The sequence below is a fragment of the Perognathus longimembris genome, chromosome 2 (genome assembly GCF_023159225.1).
Source record: "Perognathus longimembris pacificus isolate PPM17 chromosome 2, ASM2315922v1, whole genome shotgun sequence".
NCBI lineage: Eukaryota > Metazoa > Chordata > Mammalia > Rodentia > Heteromyidae > Perognathus > Perognathus longimembris.
In genome coordinates this window covers 44,538,009-44,555,557 of record NC_063162.1, presented here as the reverse complement: position 1 = coordinate 44,555,557, position 17,549 = coordinate 44,538,009, and the positions used below count along the sequence as shown (strand labels likewise).

Genomic DNA, 17,549 nt, shown 5'->3' with positions numbered 1-17,549 from the left:
CTTACAGTCAGCTGATATTCGACAAAGGAGCTAAAGACATACAATGGAATAAACATAGCCTCTTCAACTACTGGTGCTGGGAGAACTGGGCAGCCATGTGCAGAAAACTCAAAGTAGACCCAAGCCTATCACCATGCAACAAGATCAACTCAAAATGGATCAAGGACCTCAATATCAGACCTGAATCCTTGAAACTACTGATGGACAGAGTAGGAAAGACGCTAGAACTTATAGGCACAGGAAGGCACTTCCTAAATATAGTCCCAGGGACACAACAAATAAGGGAGAGACTTGACAAATGGGACTACTACAAATTAAAAAGTTTCTGCACAGCTAAGGACATAGCCACCAAAATAGAAAGATAGCCAACCATATGGGAAAGGATCTTTACCAGCACAGCAACAGACAAAGGCCTAATATCTGTCATCTACAAAGAACTCAAAAAACTAAGCCCCTCCAAGCCCAATAAACCAATTAGGAAATGGGCAAAGGAGCTAAAGAGAGACTTCACAAGAGAAGAGATAAAAATGGCAAAGAAACATATGAGGAAATGTTCAACATCCCTGGTAGTAAAGGAAATGTAAATAAAAACAACCCTGAGATACCACCTCACTCCAGTTAGAATGGCCTATACTCTGAACTCAGGCAACAACAAATGCTGGAGGGGGTGCGGGGAAAGAGGAACCCTTCTCCATTGTTGGTGGGAGTGCAGATTAGTACAACCACTTTGGAGAAGAGTATGGAGGTTTCTCAAAAAGCTCAATATAGACCTACCCTATGACCCAGCCATACCACTCCTAGGCATCTATCCTGAACAGCAGGTCCCACGATATCAAAAAGACATCTGTACTTCCATGTTTATCGCTGTACAATTCACAATAGCCAAAATATGGAAACAACCCAGATGCCCCTCCACAGATGAATGGATCCAAAAAATATGGTACCTATACACAATGGAATACTACATAGCAATTAGGAATGGTGAAATATTGTTATTCACAGGGAAATGGTCAGAACTTGAACAAATAATGTTGAGCGAGACAAGCCTAGAACACAGAAAACAAAGGGGCATGATCTCCCTGATATATGACTGTTAAGAAGGGGTGACGGGGGGCTGGGGATATAGCCTAGTGGCAAGAGTGCCTGCCTCGGATACACAAGGCCCTAGGTTCGATTCCCCAGCACCACATATACAGAAAACGGCCAGAAGCGGCGCTGTGGCTCAAGTGGCGGAGTGCTAGCCTTGAGCGGGAAGAAGCCAGGGACAGTGCTCAGGCCCTGAGTCCAAGGCCCAGGAATGGCCAAAAAAAAAAAGAAGGGGTGACGGAGAGACAGTAGAGACCAGGTCTGTGAAACCAAAAACTGCTTGTCAAATGGTATTTCCCACAGGATTGGGTCAGCGACCCAACATTAGCAACTAAAACCAAACAACTACTCAACATATAAAGGTCAAAAATTGACCTCTCAGTAGAATACAATAGCTCAAAAGTTATATATGTACGTTCATATAAGACTACTGTCGACATATTGTCTAATATCGACATTACATTTAAAGCCTTAGGCGAATTTTCATGGGCGTAGGCCACGTGGCTACTGTATATGTTCTTGGTACATTGTGTATTGTATATATGTCTACCTGACCTAGAGAAGGGAAAGAAAAACAGGGTGTAAGATATCACAAGAAATGTACACACTGCCTTACTATGTAACTGTACCATTTTTGCACAACACCTTGTCAAAAAAATTGTGTTCAACTAATAAATAAATTACCAAAAAAAATTGCAATAGAAAAAAATTACACTGAGAAAGTAGTGCTTTGAAGCTGCCAGCAAATCTGATGGTAGCTCCCAAACCCTGTGGCTATATGGCCCTCTCCTGAGACCCTCAACCAGCAAACTTGTTTCCTCCCCAGCACAGTTCTTGGCACCCTGGACCCCGTTGCTCCTTTTCTGCATGGTATATATAGACAAGTAGAAAAAATGTCCTCAGCTGAAAACCCTTCTTATATATTGTAGCTACACAAAAATATCAATTTGTTATATCTCTTTGTTTCCTACCCACCATAGGTGGCTTTGCTTCCAGCTGCCCACCTTCTTCACTGCGATTTCACAGGCTTCTCGGTGCTGTCAGAGAAGATGGGCACTGGAAGGGCAGTTCCCCTGACTGAGAGGCTCAGCTTCGCCCTGGCCCATCAAGCCCATCAATCATTCAGCACCATGGACAGCTGCATGCAGCTTTCCTCCCCACCAGGCATTAGTTTTTAATGGCCCCAGTGATATGAGGATGCATTAGTCTAAAAAAAAATTTTAGGGAGAAAAAAAAAAAAACTACTTGGCTACTTAGGAGGCTAAGATCTAAAGATCATGGTTCAAAGCCAGACTAGGTAGGAAAGTCTGTGAGACTCCTAACTCCAATTAATTACCAATGAATTAATTAAAAATTGAAAAATGTGCCAGAAGTATAGCTGTGGTTCAAGTGGTAGAGTGCCCACCATGAGAAAAATAGCTAAGGACCTGAGTTCAAGCTCCAATATCAGCAAAGAGAAAAAAATAACTTAGAAATGACTTAAAGTACCCTGGCAAGCATGCATAGTTTATAGGAAACCACTGTTTCATGTTACAGAAGGAATTTGAGCACCCATGGATTGAGGTGCCTGTGGACAGTCCACAGTTGACAGCAAGACAGCAAGGGATGATTCCCCACCCCACCCCACAATAATGAGAACTAGAAAGTCATAAGTAAAAATCATTAAGTAGTTCAAATGCCACCCTGTGTTCTCAGCTGCCCTGAATCTGTGTCTTATAAAAAAGGGAACAGCTAGCTGAGCACCGGTGGCTCACACCTGTAATCCTAGCTACTCAGGAGGCTGAGATCTGAGAGATCTAAGGACCATGGTTTGAAGCTAGCCCAGATAGGAAAGTCCATGAAACTCTCATCGCTAATCACAGAAATACATAAAAGTGGCAATGCAGCTCAACTGGTAGAGCACTAGCCTTGAGCAAAAGGAGCTCAGTGACAGTGCCCAGGCCAGCATTCAAGCCCCAGGACCAGCAAAAAAAAAAAAAAAAAGTGAACAGTGACTCAGAGGAACATGGAGGTGTCCCTGGTGGAAGAGGGAAGCTTCCTGGCTGGCTGTGCACCTGGTGAGGCATCTTACCTTGTCAATGCTCATCTGCCTACAGGGAAAGGAGAAGGTGAATCCCAAAGGTAGCTGGGCGCCCTTGAGGCCCATGTAGTCCAGAAAGTCAGCAATGCACTGCACGATGTGGTCAAAGAGCTGCCGAGAGAGGGTGGTATTCATGCAAGGTGGGCACTGATCGGGGTGGGTGGCTGGTCCCGCAGGGCACAAGACCCATGCCTGGCACTCACCTCTTCACCAGTGCCCTGCATGATCTCCAGGGGGATTGCAAAGATCTTGTTGTACATGCGCACTGACCTTCGCCCACTTCTGATCTTCACCAGGAGGACCCGGAAGTTAGTTCCCCCCAAGTCCAGGGCAAGAAATTTTCCTTTCTCTGTGGTGGAGAGAAGCAGCTGCATTGCACCAGCATATACGGAGCAGGCCCCAGCCCTGCAGACCCATAGCCTTCCTTCCTGGGCTCCTATATGAGAAGGGTTTCAGGCCCTAAGCTGACATCTTGAGCTGGTCTGTTATCCTGCACTTTCCCCATGGCAAAGTTCAGGTCTAGGCACCATTATGGAAAGAGCTCTGGACCAGAGAGAGGTAAGGGACCTGGCAGGTCTTCTCATCTTCAGCACAGTGGTCAGGTCCAAAAGCCACATCTGCAGAGTGGGGAGGTTGAAGCCCTTCGAGTCCTCCCAGATCTGATGAACGGCCTACTGGGAAAGCTCAAGGCACTGTGTCCTGGATACAGGGAATCTAGCAAAGCACAGGCTGGGCCACCCCCACCACAAGGAGCCCAGGGTGTCATTCTGTCTGAACAGCCCAGAGGAACCTCTCCTCACAAGCATGAAACAACTCTTCTTGCTCTGCTTTCCCCTGGTCTCCATACCTCTGCCTAAAATAATATCACAAGTCCTATTACCACAGCGCCATAGAGCACATTTATGTGCACACGTATACACACACACACACACACACACACACACACATACACACTCTTTAAGCCAAGGAACACAGATTTAGAAAGACAAAACTTCCACCTTATATTCCTTTCCCTTCCTTAAGAGATCTGATCTAAAACTGTAAAAACTAAACCCCTCACTGCACTTAGTTTTTTGTTTTGCTGGAGTCTTTTGTTGTTGTGGCGTTTTGCTTTGTTCCATTTTGTTTGAAACAATGTATCACATTGTAATCTAGGCAAGCCTGAAACTCAGGATCTTCCAGAGTTCACCCATTCTACCCACTCTCAGCGTATTTGAGGGGTTGGTTGTTTTTTTTTCTTTTGAGGGGAGGGTGTTTATTTTGTCACATTATTGGGGCCTAGAGCCCAGACCCTTGGCTTTTTCATTTAAGGTTAGTGCTCTACCACCAGCCATAGCTTCACTTTCCGCTTTTTACTACAATCATAAGGTCTCAGCCTCTGAGTAGCTAGGATTATAGGCATGAGCCACTGATACCCAGCAGTTTTGAGGAGTTTTGAGGGGAGCTATGTGTGACAATTTAGAGAGAGGGGCTGTGATCCCCACCTGTGCCATCAGGCATCCCGCAGACGTAGGTGGGCAGCATCTTGACTGTGGCCAGTGCATGGGTCTTCTTCTTCAGTCCATACTCTAGCTCAGCCCGCATCCTATCCTGCACACCAGCAAGCTGCTCACGGGTCATCTGGAACAAAGCTAGCACCTTGTCTATCAGCTTCCGCTGAGCCTGCACACGGGAAGCCACTGCTGTCACCATTGCCGCTCCCTTGGTGCTGCCACTCTCTGACAGGAGGAAGCGGACATCACAGTTTGGGACCAGTCTCCTCACCACCTTGTGCAAACGCTTTGGGTACCTAAAGGTAGGGGGATAGGGAAATATTGAGCAGTCATGAAGGTCAGGTAAGGACAGTGGGAACAGACGCAAGAGAAGGGGGAAACTGCTCCTGGACAGCATGCTAGGCCAGGGCTCAGCCCTTTATTAGTCGGATATTAGCAAGGGGAGGTGTGTGTGTGTGTGTGTGTGTGTGCGCGCACGTGTGTGTGTGTGTATGTGAGAGAGAGAGACAGAGAGACAGAGAGACAGAGAGACAGAGAGAGAGACCAGGACAGTGGAAAGAGCACTTGGAAGTGAGCTGATATTTCAGGTAAGGCAGGTTCATGTGTGACACGCTGACCGGATATTATTGGTCAATGGGAAAGATCTTTCACGGCTCTTTCTATGGTACATCCACCTGATTTCCAGTTCCACCTCTGTAAGCCCAAGCAGCTCTCACTGTCTACATTTCTAAGAAATTCTCATTTCTCTGGGTCTTCCTACCAGGATTGTTCATGCGAGGTTATCTTACCAAGTATTTAATAAATAATAGAGTGATACATGGATGGGGGAATGCACACCTCCATGTATGCATGCATGCATGGATAGATGGGTGCATGCATGCATGGATGGATGGGTGGATGGATAGACTGAATGGATGAATGGATACATACATGCATGGATGTATACCAAGATAAATGAATGGCTGGATGAGTGGGCGATGGATGGACAGATGGATGGCCTTCCTAGTTAGGCAATGTTGGTTTTTCTCTCTTTTTTTTCTTTTTTGCTTGTACTGGGGCTTGAACCCTGAGCCTGGGCTCTGTCAAGCTCAAGGCTACCACTCTACCACTTGATCCACAGTGCCACTTTTGGCTTTTTCTGAGTAGTTTACTGGAAATAAGAGTCTTACACTTTCCTGCTTGAGCTGGCTTCCATCTGTGGTTCTCAGATCTCAGCCTCCTGAGTAGCTAGGATAACAGGCATAAGCCACCATTGCCCAGCTTAGGCAATGGCTTTAGCAAAATATTTCTTTTAAGAGTGTTTTCCAACTAGGAGAGAGCAAGGGAAGGGGTGACATTGTCCAAGAAGAAATGTACTCATTACCTGACTTTTACAAAAAATTTTCAAGTGTTTCCCCCAAGCAACCTAACCAATTAGATGAAAATGCTCTGTATAATATTGTTTCTCTTGCAATCCCAGAATAATTTAAGATTTAGTTCCAGCTACTCAAATCAGCAGCACAGGCCAGAGCTCAAACCAGGCTCAGCTCTCAGGATTGTGGCGTTGGCTAGGAGGTGGCACTCACTGAGGGTGTATCTTGTAGACGGTGCCATCCATGCCCACGGTGGTCCTGAGTCTTGGCAGCTTCTTGTTCTCCCGGAGACGTGTCAGGATGGCTGCCAGGGCCGCCGCACAGAGATTAGCAGAGCGGAAAGAGACGATGGTGCAGACGTGCTGGACAGCAATGCAATCAGCCTCAGAGGGCTCCAGCCCCAAATCCGCCAAAATCTCCCTCGTATTAGCAAGGCCTTCTTTATACCTAGCCAGGAAACAGGATGAGGAGATCATACTTTGCCAGACTAGGGGCTTCATCCTGGAGGAGCCAGACCTTCTCCTGTCTCTCAGGACTGTGCAAATAAATAGGCTGGCTCACAATACTGCTACTACTACTACTAAGAAGAAGAAGAATATCAGTATTAACTAAAGTGGCTTCTATTTACCAGGCAATCATTATATGCCAGGTTCTTGTCTAAGGATTTTACATCTATTAACTCATCTAATTCTCTCCAGAGTCCTGGGAGGAGTACTGTCATTACAACATGACACTATGACAGTGTACCTATGAGAGATGTGAGGCACAGAGAAGGCAAGTAACCTGTTCCTTGTCACACAGTAAGTTCTAGAACCAAGCTTTGAACTCAGGAAATTAGGCTGTAGAATCTACACTTTCAATCACTCTGTGCCATGCTGTCATTCGCAGAAACTCTGTTGCAGGGTCAGACTCAGCCTGAGCTCAAACTCTACACTGATTAGAAAAAGCAGAACAATGTCAGGGCTTGTTAGCATGAGGAGCAAGGCGCCAAGTTGACTGGGCTGCCCCCCTTTACCAGCCAGCTTTCCACTGCAGGGATCCCAATGTGGAGCTCAGATCACTGGGTCCAAAGCCAGCCTTCCTGGGAGCAGGTAAGAAAGGGCTCTTTCTGTATCAAGGGTCCAGAGCTTGCTAGGCACTTGGTGGCTCACACCTGGAATCCTAACTGCTCAGGAGGCTGAGGTCTGAGAATCACAGTTTGAAGCCAATCTAAGCAGACAAATCTGAGGGACTATCTCCAATTGTAAGAGGGGTGTGGCTCAAGTGGTAGAGCACCATCCTTGAGCAATAAAGCTAAATGAGAACATGAGGCCTTTAGTTTAAGCTCCAGTATTGGTGCATGTGCACAACACACACACACCACACACACACACACACACACACACACACACACACACACACACTGAGTTCTTTGCTTGAATCTCACATACAGGCTTTACAGACTTCCAGAATGCCCTAACATTATAGTAAAACCACACATAAATTTGCATTTGAGAGATAATGCGTCTGTAAATTGAATCAGATTCTCAGATGGATCCAACATCCTAAAAAACATTGCAAGGGAGGAAGAAGGAAGCAAGACATGGAGAAAAGATGGCCCTCTGATGGCTGATAAAGACATCCATAACGTGGGATCTGAGTCACAGAACAAATTGCTAACCCACCCAAACATGTGCCCAGGCCTGAAGCCTGCTGTGAAGGAGGGCCATGTATGAGCACCCTACCCTTGCCACTCACTGCCCCAGTCCTCGGCAGAGGTGAGGCAGCTGGGGATATGGCCAGTGGCTTACTTCTCCATGGCTGCCACGTGCTGTGTTTCGATCTTGCCCTTCGTGTGGAGAGCAGAGGATTTCTCACCGCCAAACAGTAGACCAGCCTTGGCCATCTTCAGCAAGATGAGCCTGACGAGTTCCCCCAGGTATAGGCCACTGATCATCTTCTCAAACCTGCAATTCAGTGAGCACATCAGTGGAAGCAATGCTTTTGGCTACAAAGCATCACCTCCCAAAGTCCAGGAGTCTTGGACAAGGACAAGGACAAGGTCAAGGTCAAGGACATGTACAGGGCGGGAGCTCTAGGGACTGTGAGTCTCCAGTGCAGTCAAGGCTCAGGGATGACCTTGAGAGAAGAAGACCACCTTGCTGCACTGTACTGTCTTCATCTAGATCAGGAAGAGGGCTAAGATTCCTTCCTACTTTAGGAGCACTGAGCTCCAAATCTTTATCTCAGTCCCCTCAGCCATGGGCACCAGGAACTTCAGTGCCACAGGCCTCTATGTCAGCTATGGCTTGGCAGGTCAAGTCACAGACACATGTGCTTCCTGCTCCTACATGGAGCTTCTGCTCAAGAGACCAAAGATGCTGCTATGGGTTGGACCCTCAAAGGTAATGTCCTTCAAGGAGATATTGGTTCTTTCCTTTTTTCTTTCTTTCTCTTTCTTCTTCTTTTTTTTAATCCAAGACTGAGACTTGAACTTGATATCTGATGCTTTTGCACATTGGCTGGTGCCCCACTGCCTGAGCCATGCCTCCAACCTCTTTTGAGGGGATATTGGGACTTCATCCCTTTCTTCTTACTCTGTCTCTTTTGAGCCCAGCTATGAGGTAATCAGGCTTCCTCCAGCATATCTTCTGCCATGGCTCACCACTGACCCAGAGCAACAGAACCAATGGAACACGAACTATGAGCTAGGATAAACCTCTGCGGATCCTCTCAGGCATTTATTATAGTAACAGCAAGCTGCCTTCTTGCCACTCTGGTCTCCTCTGTGGCCAATCACTCACCAGCTCCAAGAAGGCAGAGCCGTGCCATTTGGTTTCCAGCCTTATCTCTAATGCCTTAAATACACATACATATTCAAGAATATGGACTGAATTAGAGTGAGGACCTAGAGGACAGCTCTCCATTTCCTTTGCTCCCCTATCAATACAAGCCTTGCCTTACAAACTCCCTGTGACCAATGGCTCCTCATGGCAGAGTCTTCTTCCAGGAACAAAGAGGACCCGAGTGAACCCAGTGCCAATGCCAGGATTGCAGCAAGAGGGACTCACAGTTGCTTCCCAGGGTTGAGTGAGCCAAGGTCCAGCTCCCTGTCAAACTCAGTGCGGATGTCCTCCAGGGCCCCGTCATCCCCAAAGGCCCCCCACTCCGTGTTGATACACATCCTTCCCTCGTCGCCTTCCACCAGGTCAATGTGACTCATGTCCTCCATGTAGCAGGCGTTGGTGCCAGTGCCTGAGAGAATGGATGGGCAAAGAGGAAAGGGAGGCTGGGCAAAACAAAGGAAACTTGACTTGGGCATCCTCCTAGGATCACACACAAAGTGCTGTTCACTCACACCCCACCCTGGGGGCTGGTTCTGGCAGAGGAAAGTAGCTTTGGCAAGACAGGGTCATAAGAAAGGAACTGACTTTTCCTGTGTATACATACTTCTCAGGGTATTGTTAGTGGTTTGCTACTGTGAATGCAGTTGATTGGGAGGGAGGTCCCGATTAATATGTATGAGAACTGTCCCTGTCCACTTACACGAAGAGGAGAAGGAGGAGTTAAGCTAACCTTGTAAATACATAAAACAAACACTCACCAACCTAGAATGATTTTTTTTTTTTTTTGCCAGCCCTGGAGCTTGAACGCGGGGCCTGGGTACCGTTCCTGAGCTGCTTTTGCTGAAGGCTAGCACTCTACCACTTGAGCCACAGTGCCACTTCCAGATTTTTTTTTGAGTAGTTTTTTGGAGAGAAGACTCTCATAGACTTTCCTTCCCAGGCTGCCTTTGAACTACGATCCTCAGATCTTAGCCTCTTGAGTAGCTAAGACTACAGGTGTGAGCCACCAGCTCCCATCCTTCAAGTAATTGTTAATCCTTAGTTGAAGCTATTTGTATTCCTCTCTGTTTGATATTAAAAACATCATTACCTGAGCACCAGCAACTCATGCCTAGTTCCTCAAGAGACTGAGATCTGAGCATTACAGTTTGAAGCCAGGAAAGTCTGTGAGATTGTAAGATTCTTATCTCAACTAATCTACCAAAAAACAATGAAGTAGAACTATAACTCAAGTAGTAGATCACTAGCCTTGAGCATAAGAAGCTTAGAGAGTGCTCAGGCCCTGAGTTTAAGTCCCAGGACTGGTACACACACACACACACACACACACACACACACACACACACACACACACACACAATCATTACTCATCACTGGCCATAAATTTTTCCTATCATAAGCTACATGTTATCTTTGATGGAGATTATTACCCAATAAAGCAACATTCAGGTACAAAAAAATTGATCCAAATAAATGCCTCAAACACTTGAGTATAAATAAATAACATTGTTATTTATCTATCATTTTGAGCCACAGCACCACTTCCAATTTTCTGGTGGTTCATTGAACATAAGAGTTTCACAGACTTTCCTGCCCAGGCTGGCTTTGAACCTCGATCCTCAGATCTCAGCCTCCTGAGTAGCTGGGATTACAGGCATGAGCCACTGATGCCTGACAGAAGTGAGTTGTATTTCTTTAAGGCATTCCCACTCACCCACTTCCTCACCCATCGTCCACCAGAGCCTCCCTGCCTATCTCCTGGTGGCCTTGCTGTGTCCCATACCCTCCACAATGTGCCCAGCACATCAGGCTCTCTGCCCTGAATCTCCCACCACTCAGTCTTCACTGACCTGGTTCAGACAACATCAGCCTTTCGGGGTACCTTGGATACCCCAGCCATTCCTGGCTCAGGAACCAGAGGTTTCCTCTCTGCCAGGGACTCTCCCTTCCATTTCTGACCTGCTCTCTGTCCTTGTCACTGAGGTCCTTGGCCAGATGTCCCCTTGCAGTGGCCCTCTGCTCTTCTCTCCCTGCCACATTACCACACCGACCCCCACCACATGGGTTTCTTAGCTTAGGTCTTTTTGGCCTTCTCCCCTCCTCCAAACTGTGCATGCCAGGAGCACACAGGGTTGTTCTATACCCAGCACAAGGCTCAACATGCTACTGACACTCCTAGAAGATGAATGAATGAATGAATGAATGAATGAACTTCCTATCTCTCTGAGCTGTTTCTCCTTACATAGACAGCATCAATGCCCTTCCCACTTACTCAGAGTGTGTCAAAACAGACTGGCATCCCCTGCTCACCTCCAGAGCACAAGCCCAGCCACTTACCAATGATGACACCGACCTCGCAGTAGGGATCATCATAGGCACATGTCATCATGGTCCCCACAGTGTCATTAACCAGGGCCAATATGTCCACGTCCAGGTCCTGATGAACACAAGGCACAGAGGGCATCAGAGCTTGAAAGGAGATGGGCTCCCCTCGCCCCTCCCCACAGAGGAGGCAAAAGCAACTGAGGCACTGGCTGAGACATCATTAGATGTTGTCTGCTTAGGCAGGCTAGAAGAAACAGGCCTTTGTCAGGGTCTGGGGAAGCCCAAGATGGGACCCTAAACTTCTGCATCAAGGAAGATGGGCTGTATGTGAGGGGAATTGGGGGACAGACTATTAGGAAAGCTACATTTCAAAATCTGCCTCATTGGCTGCAGCACAGCTTGGTTGTGGAGAGCTTGCCCAGCATTTCAGAGGCCCTGGGTTCCACCCCCAGCTCTTGGGGGTAATGAACAATTTCCTCAGTAAGGAGCAAGTGTTGCTTTTGCGATTATACAAATTATAAAATATGTTCAACAAGTAAAGACATCCAATGAGCAGAGAATTGAAAATGGAATAGAGGGTAAGACTAAAAATAATGATCAGCTGGGTATTGGTGGCTCAGGTTGATAATCCTAGCTGTTCAGGAGGCTGAGATCTGAGGATTGTGGTGCAAAGCCAGCCTGGGCAGGAAAGTCCCTGAGACTTTTATCTCCAGTTAACCACCAGAAAACCGGAAGTGGAGCAGTGGCTCAAAGTGGTAGAGTGCTGGCCTTGAGCAAAAGAGCTCAGAGACAGTGCCTAGGCCTTGAGTTCAAGCCCCATCACTAACCAAAAAAAGAGAGAGGGGTGGGAGGACCACACATGTCAGGACAACCCCCCTGAGGTGCTGTGGCAAGGGATTGGGGCTGCTGTCTTTCCAGCCCCACAACTGAAGACTGATGGCTGCCCTTACCTAAACTGCCCCCTCCTGCCCTACATGAGACCCCATCCCACCCCCAAATCCTTCTCTGATTCTCCTTCCAGGCAGGCGCAGTACAAGACCCCCAAGAGAAAGAAGCTGGGACTGGGAGAGACCCTGTGCCAAAATGAATCACTCACCTTGTGCTTTTTCATGGCACTAGTCAGGCGGCTCACCACGTCAGTGTCCTGAACTCCCCGGGCCTTGAACTTCTTAGTCCAGGAAAGCAGAACACCCTGGGAAAAGAGTTCAGAGCCCAAGTGAAAGAGTTGACTGATGGAACACAGAGCGGAAATGTCATACAGAGAAAACCCATGGGCTTCTCCTCTCTAACCAAAGCACTCTGATTCTTTGTCATCGTGTTCTTTTCCCCAGTTCCTGGAGTTCATTTCAATAAATATTACTATTATTTTATAGGATCAGATGCTCATAGGCATTGTGCCTTTGTGTTACTCTCCTAGGTGTATCCTCTTTTGGTCTCACTGTGTGTGAATGCCTAGAGTCCTGTATAATTTACCATGTCCCAGTGTATAATAGATCTAGCTTCCTCATGTGAGAGTTCATTGTGGTTTTTTTGTTTGTTTTTCTTTTTTTTTGGCCAGTCCTGGGCCTTGGACTCAGGGCCTGAGCACCATCCCTGGCTTCTTCCCGCTCAAGGCTAGCACTCTGCCATCTGAGCCACAGCGCCCCTTCTGGCCGTTTTCCATATATGTGGTGCTGGGGAATCGAACCGAGAGCTTCATGTGTAGGAGGCAAGCACTCTTGCCACTAGGCCATATTCCCAGCCCTCATTGTGTTTTTAAATGACACATAATAATTGTATATAGGTATGGGATATAGTGTGATGTTTCAGTACATGTATACAATGTGGAATAACCAAATCAGGTAACTAAACTAGGTACAATGACCCATGCCTGTAATCTTAGCTAGTTGGGAGACAGAGGTAGCATTGCAAATGTGAGGTCAGACCAAACAAATTAGGCGAGACCTCATCTCAGAGATCAAATAAAAACAAAAGATCTGGGGTATAGCTCAGGTGTAGAGCAAATGAGAAGCCCTGAATTCAGACCCAGTACTAGGAGAAAAAAAGAAAAAAAAAAAAAAAAAAGGATCATTGGTATAGCTACTTCAAATTTGTTATTCCTTTAAGGTGAGACTATTCAAAAAACTTCTCTTAGTTATTTTAAAATAATACAGTTTTATTACCTATAGCCACCCCTCTATGCAAGGAACTAATTTTTCATCCACTCCCTATCATCCTCCTCCTTCCCCTTCTCAGCTTCTGGTAATCGATATTCTATCTTTTGCTTCTATGAGCTCAGCTTTTCTAGATTCCAAAAATGAGTCAGCTCTGTGCCTGCCTGGCTTATTTCACTTAACACAATGACCTCAGGGTCCACCCATAGCCACAAATGACAACATTACCTCTTTTTGTGGCTAAAAAGTATTCCATTGAGGGCTGGGGATATAGCCTAGTGGCAAGAGTGCCTGCCTCGGATACACGAGGCCCTAGGTTCGATTCCCCAGCACCACATATACAGAAAACGGCCAGAAGCGGCGCTGTGGCTCAAGCGGCAGAGTGCTAGCCTTGAGCGGGAAGAAGCCAGGGACAGTGCTCAGGCCCGGAGTCCAAGGCCCAGGACTGGCCAAAAAAAAAAAAAAGTATTCCATTGAGCACATGTACCACATTTTACCCAGCTATCTGCTTATGGGCATTCAGGTTGATTTACATATCTTGGCTACTTTGAATAGACTCAGTGTTGCTGCAGAGGCATTTTCTAATCTCAACATCTTTATTCCTCTCATCTAAGTAGATTGAAGCATCATATATAGTAATAAAGTAATTGGCCAAGAGTCAGAACATTTGAACCAATGGGGCCTTGGCACCTCTATTTCCTCATTTGTACAGTGGAAATGCTACATTTGTACAGGGTGAGGAAGATTGCCTCTCTCATACACAGGCTCCAATGAAAACATCTGACATTGGGCTGGGGATATGGCCTAGTGGCAAGAGTGCTTGTCTCGTATACATGAGGCCCTGGGTTCAATTCCCCAGCAACACATATGCAAAAATGGCAGCGTGCTAGCCTTGAGCAAAAAGAAGCCAGGGACAGTGCTCAGGCCCTGAGTCCAAGCCCCAGGACTGGCCAAAAAAAAAAAAAAAAAAAAGGAAAACATCTGACATACGATAGCGAGGAATTATAAACCGTATTTTTTACAGATATTCAAAACAAAACTAATACATGCCTCTTGCCTGTAGGACTCCCTCAAGAACTTAATTTTTATCTTGGAAAACCATGGTTCTCAAGTTGCATTATCAATTATTTCTTTACAAATAGTGTATTTCTTTACAAATGGTGTATTAACTTCAAGGTTAATAGAATCACTCAAGTCAAGAGCAACTAAGCTCAAGCTCATGAATTCCCCAACCACACCTTTTCCAATCCCTTCAGCTTATTGATAATGAAATAGAGGTAGAGATCAGGAAATGGCCATACTTGTCACAGAGTGAATAGAGGGTGCAACACTATTAGATTCCAACACTGTTAGATCTCAGGTCTCTAAATGCTCACTGGCCCCATGTTGAGGGAGAACAAGAACACCACAGCGCCACCATGTGGCAGCTCTCTAACTTCTGCTTTCACTGGCTAAAGCAACACACTTTCTTTATGAGAGCAAGAGACTTAGCCTGGTGCCAGTGGTTCTTGCTTGTAATCTTAGCTACTCAGGAGGCTGAGATCTGAGGATTGAGGCTGGCAGCCTGGCAGGAAAGTCCCTGTGAGACTCTTACCTCAAAAAAAACTACTCAGAAAAAAGGCAGGAAGTGGTGCTGTGGCTCAAGTGGTAGAGGGCTAGCCTTGAGCCAAAAGTAGATCAAGGTCAGAGCCCAACCCGAGTTCAACCTCCAAGGGCCAGCAAAACAAACAGAGTAAGAGACCTGACTCTTGTAAATCTCTTGCTTCCATTTTCTGGAGAAGAGACCTGACTCTTGACAATAAACTTCTGGTCCCAGAAGGCTGCCCTCTCCCATCTTTTCTTTCTTTCTCTTTCTTTCTTTCTTTCTTTCTTTCTTTCTTTCTTTCTTCCGTTCTTCCTTCCTTTCTTTCTTTCTTTCTCTCTTTCTTTCTTTCTTTCTTTCTCTCTCTTCTTTCTTTCTCTCTCTCTTTCTTTCTTTCTCTCTCTCTTTCTTTCCTTCTTTCTTTTTTGCAGTACTAGAGTTCAAACTCCAAGTCTTATACTCCTTAAGCAGGTGCTCTACCACTTAACCACGCAGTCCCTTTTTCATTCGTTATTTTTTTGAATTTGGGTCTCAACTGTATGCCCAGTTTTGATTTAAATAATGATCCCCAGATTTCTGTCTCCCAAGTACCTAGGATTACAGGTTTGAGCCACCACACCCAGCCAGAAAGTCATTTTACATGGCCTGTTATCTATTTTCATAGATGTTCCACAGAGGACTGGGATAGGCTTTCCCTGTTCACAAACTGAAAAACAGAGACACACAGGGCTGAATTCCTGCCCCGCCAGCAACATGGCTGAGACTGTACACTCTTCCCCCCCCCTCCCAATTTGGTATCTGCTCACGACCCAGTCCTCATCCCAAGGGCTTCAGAGGGAGATGCAGGAGATACCTGAAGTTTCTCATTCCAGCAGCTATGTCAGCATCCTAACTATGATCCTCAGACTGTCAGCACTGTATCTTCTGATATGGTTAGAAGGGCAAATTTGGGTTCTGGCTGCAGACCACCATTCTGTAGGGCCCAGGATCTGTTTCCCAAGCCCTCCAGAGGATTCTGGTACATATCAAGGTTTGAGAATCACTGAAAACCATTCTATTCTCTCATGCTGGGATCATGTGAAGTACAGAATCAAAGCTACAGTGGGGATTTGTTTTGTTTTGTGTTAGTTGTAAGGACTGAACTCAGAGCCTTTCACTATTGCTTAGCTTTTTTGCTCAAGGCTGGTGCTCTATCACACTTGAGCCACAGCTTTGCTTCCAGAATGGAGCTGGATTTTGGGGGGATTTTGCTGGTTCATTGGAGGTAAGAGTCTTACAGACTTCCCTGCCTGGGCTGGGTTCAAACTTCAATCCTCAGATCTCAGTCTCCTGAGTAACTAGGACTATAGGTGTGAGCCACTGGTGCCCAGGAAGGTTATGATGCTAACTAGTTCTCTGCCTCATATGTCATCTAATTGTGAACCCAAAGCAGAAAGAAGGCAAATCAAAATGCCCCTGCGGTTGCCATCTTACCTCCTCCAGCTTTGTCTGCTTGCAGGGAAAGGAGAAGGTAAAGCCCAGGGGCAGCTTCTTATGCTTCAATTCTTTGTTCTTCATAAAATCCGCCAGGCAGTCAGCTACATAATCAAACAGCTGCAGAAGAGAAAGCACTTATTGAACAAATGAATAAAGAAAGAAAGAAAGAAAGAAAGAAAGAAAGAAAGAAAGAAAGAAAGAAAGAAAGAAAGAAAGGCTCCTGGACTAAGGCTCTGTTTCTCCTGACTGATTCCAAGGCCTCCCCTTGCCTGCCAATACCTCCACGCCATTCCCCCGAGCGATTTCATTGGGCATTGGGTAGAACTGACTCTCCATCTGGACGTTTCGTTTCCCCTCTTCTGAGACTTGCACTTTCAAGACTCGAAACTTGGATCCTCCAAGATCCAGAGAAAGGAACTCTCCATTTTCTATGAAGAAATCAAAGCAGTCCATGTGAGAGCATGCATTTCAAGAGGACATGTCATAAATTCCATTTAATATCGAAGTCTCCCTCTCACCCACACCCCCTCTGGCTGGGATCCTGTCCACTTGCTGAGGTTTGAAGACCAGCTAGTATTGCCATGCAATAGGGGGCAGAGCCAGAGATGGGGCCTATGCCCAAGTCTTCTCCACAGCCCCAGCCTGTCCCATTCAGTCAGGCTGTAGGAAATGAGCACACACCAGCCCACTTCCTGCAGGTGGTCTCAGCCTGTGCTAGCACACTGTAAGTAGGGAGAGAGCTGATACACCTGCCATGAGTAAAACTCAAGATAAAGGAGCAGAAGAGAAGACACAGGGATGTATCGCAAAGAGAAAAGTCTCATCAAGCCTCCATCTGACAGGCAGAGGAAAACACTCCATGAAGAGGGTGGGGACAACAGAGACAAAATCATGGCCAAGGATGCTTAATTTTATTTTAGACCAGAGTCACTCTAAAAGGAGAAAACAATGCATCCCAGCATTGATCATGAAAGACACTATAACAAAAGGTAGAGCTATGTGCCAGTGGCTCACCCTGTAATTGTAGCTACTCTGGAGGCTGAGATCTAGAGATCTAAAGAAACCAGCCTGGGAAAAAGTCATGAGACATCTCCAGTTGACTACCAAAGAAGTAGAGCTGTGGCTCAAGTGGTAGAGGACTAGCCTTGAGGAAAAAAGCTGGGGGACAGTGCCCAGG

At 46.4% G+C, this 17,549-nt stretch overlaps 1 protein-coding gene across 1 annotated transcript in view; it reads right to left on the bottom strand.

Annotated features, from left to right (window-relative positions):
- Hkdc1 (hexokinase domain containing 1) overlaps positions 1-17,549 on the bottom strand; it is a 45,248-nt gene that overhangs the window by 15,677 nt on the left and 12,022 nt on the right. Inside the window, exons 3-12 of the mRNA XM_048338913.1 lie at positions 16,652-16,800; positions 16,370-16,489; positions 12,258-12,353; positions 11,174-11,273; positions 9,062-9,245; positions 7,802-7,957; positions 6,225-6,458; positions 4,651-4,955; positions 3,370-3,515; positions 3,158-3,277 (exon numbers count right to left, since the gene is read on the bottom strand). Coding sequence (XP_048194870.1) covers positions 3,158-3,277; positions 3,370-3,515; positions 4,651-4,955; positions 6,225-6,458; positions 7,802-7,957; positions 9,062-9,245; positions 11,174-11,273; positions 12,258-12,353; positions 16,370-16,489; positions 16,652-16,800 — 1,610 coding nt within the window. The remainder of the gene's footprint in view (positions 1-3,157; positions 3,278-3,369; positions 3,516-4,650; positions 4,956-6,224; positions 6,459-7,801; positions 7,958-9,061; positions 9,246-11,173; positions 11,274-12,257; positions 12,354-16,369; positions 16,490-16,651; positions 16,801-17,549) is intronic.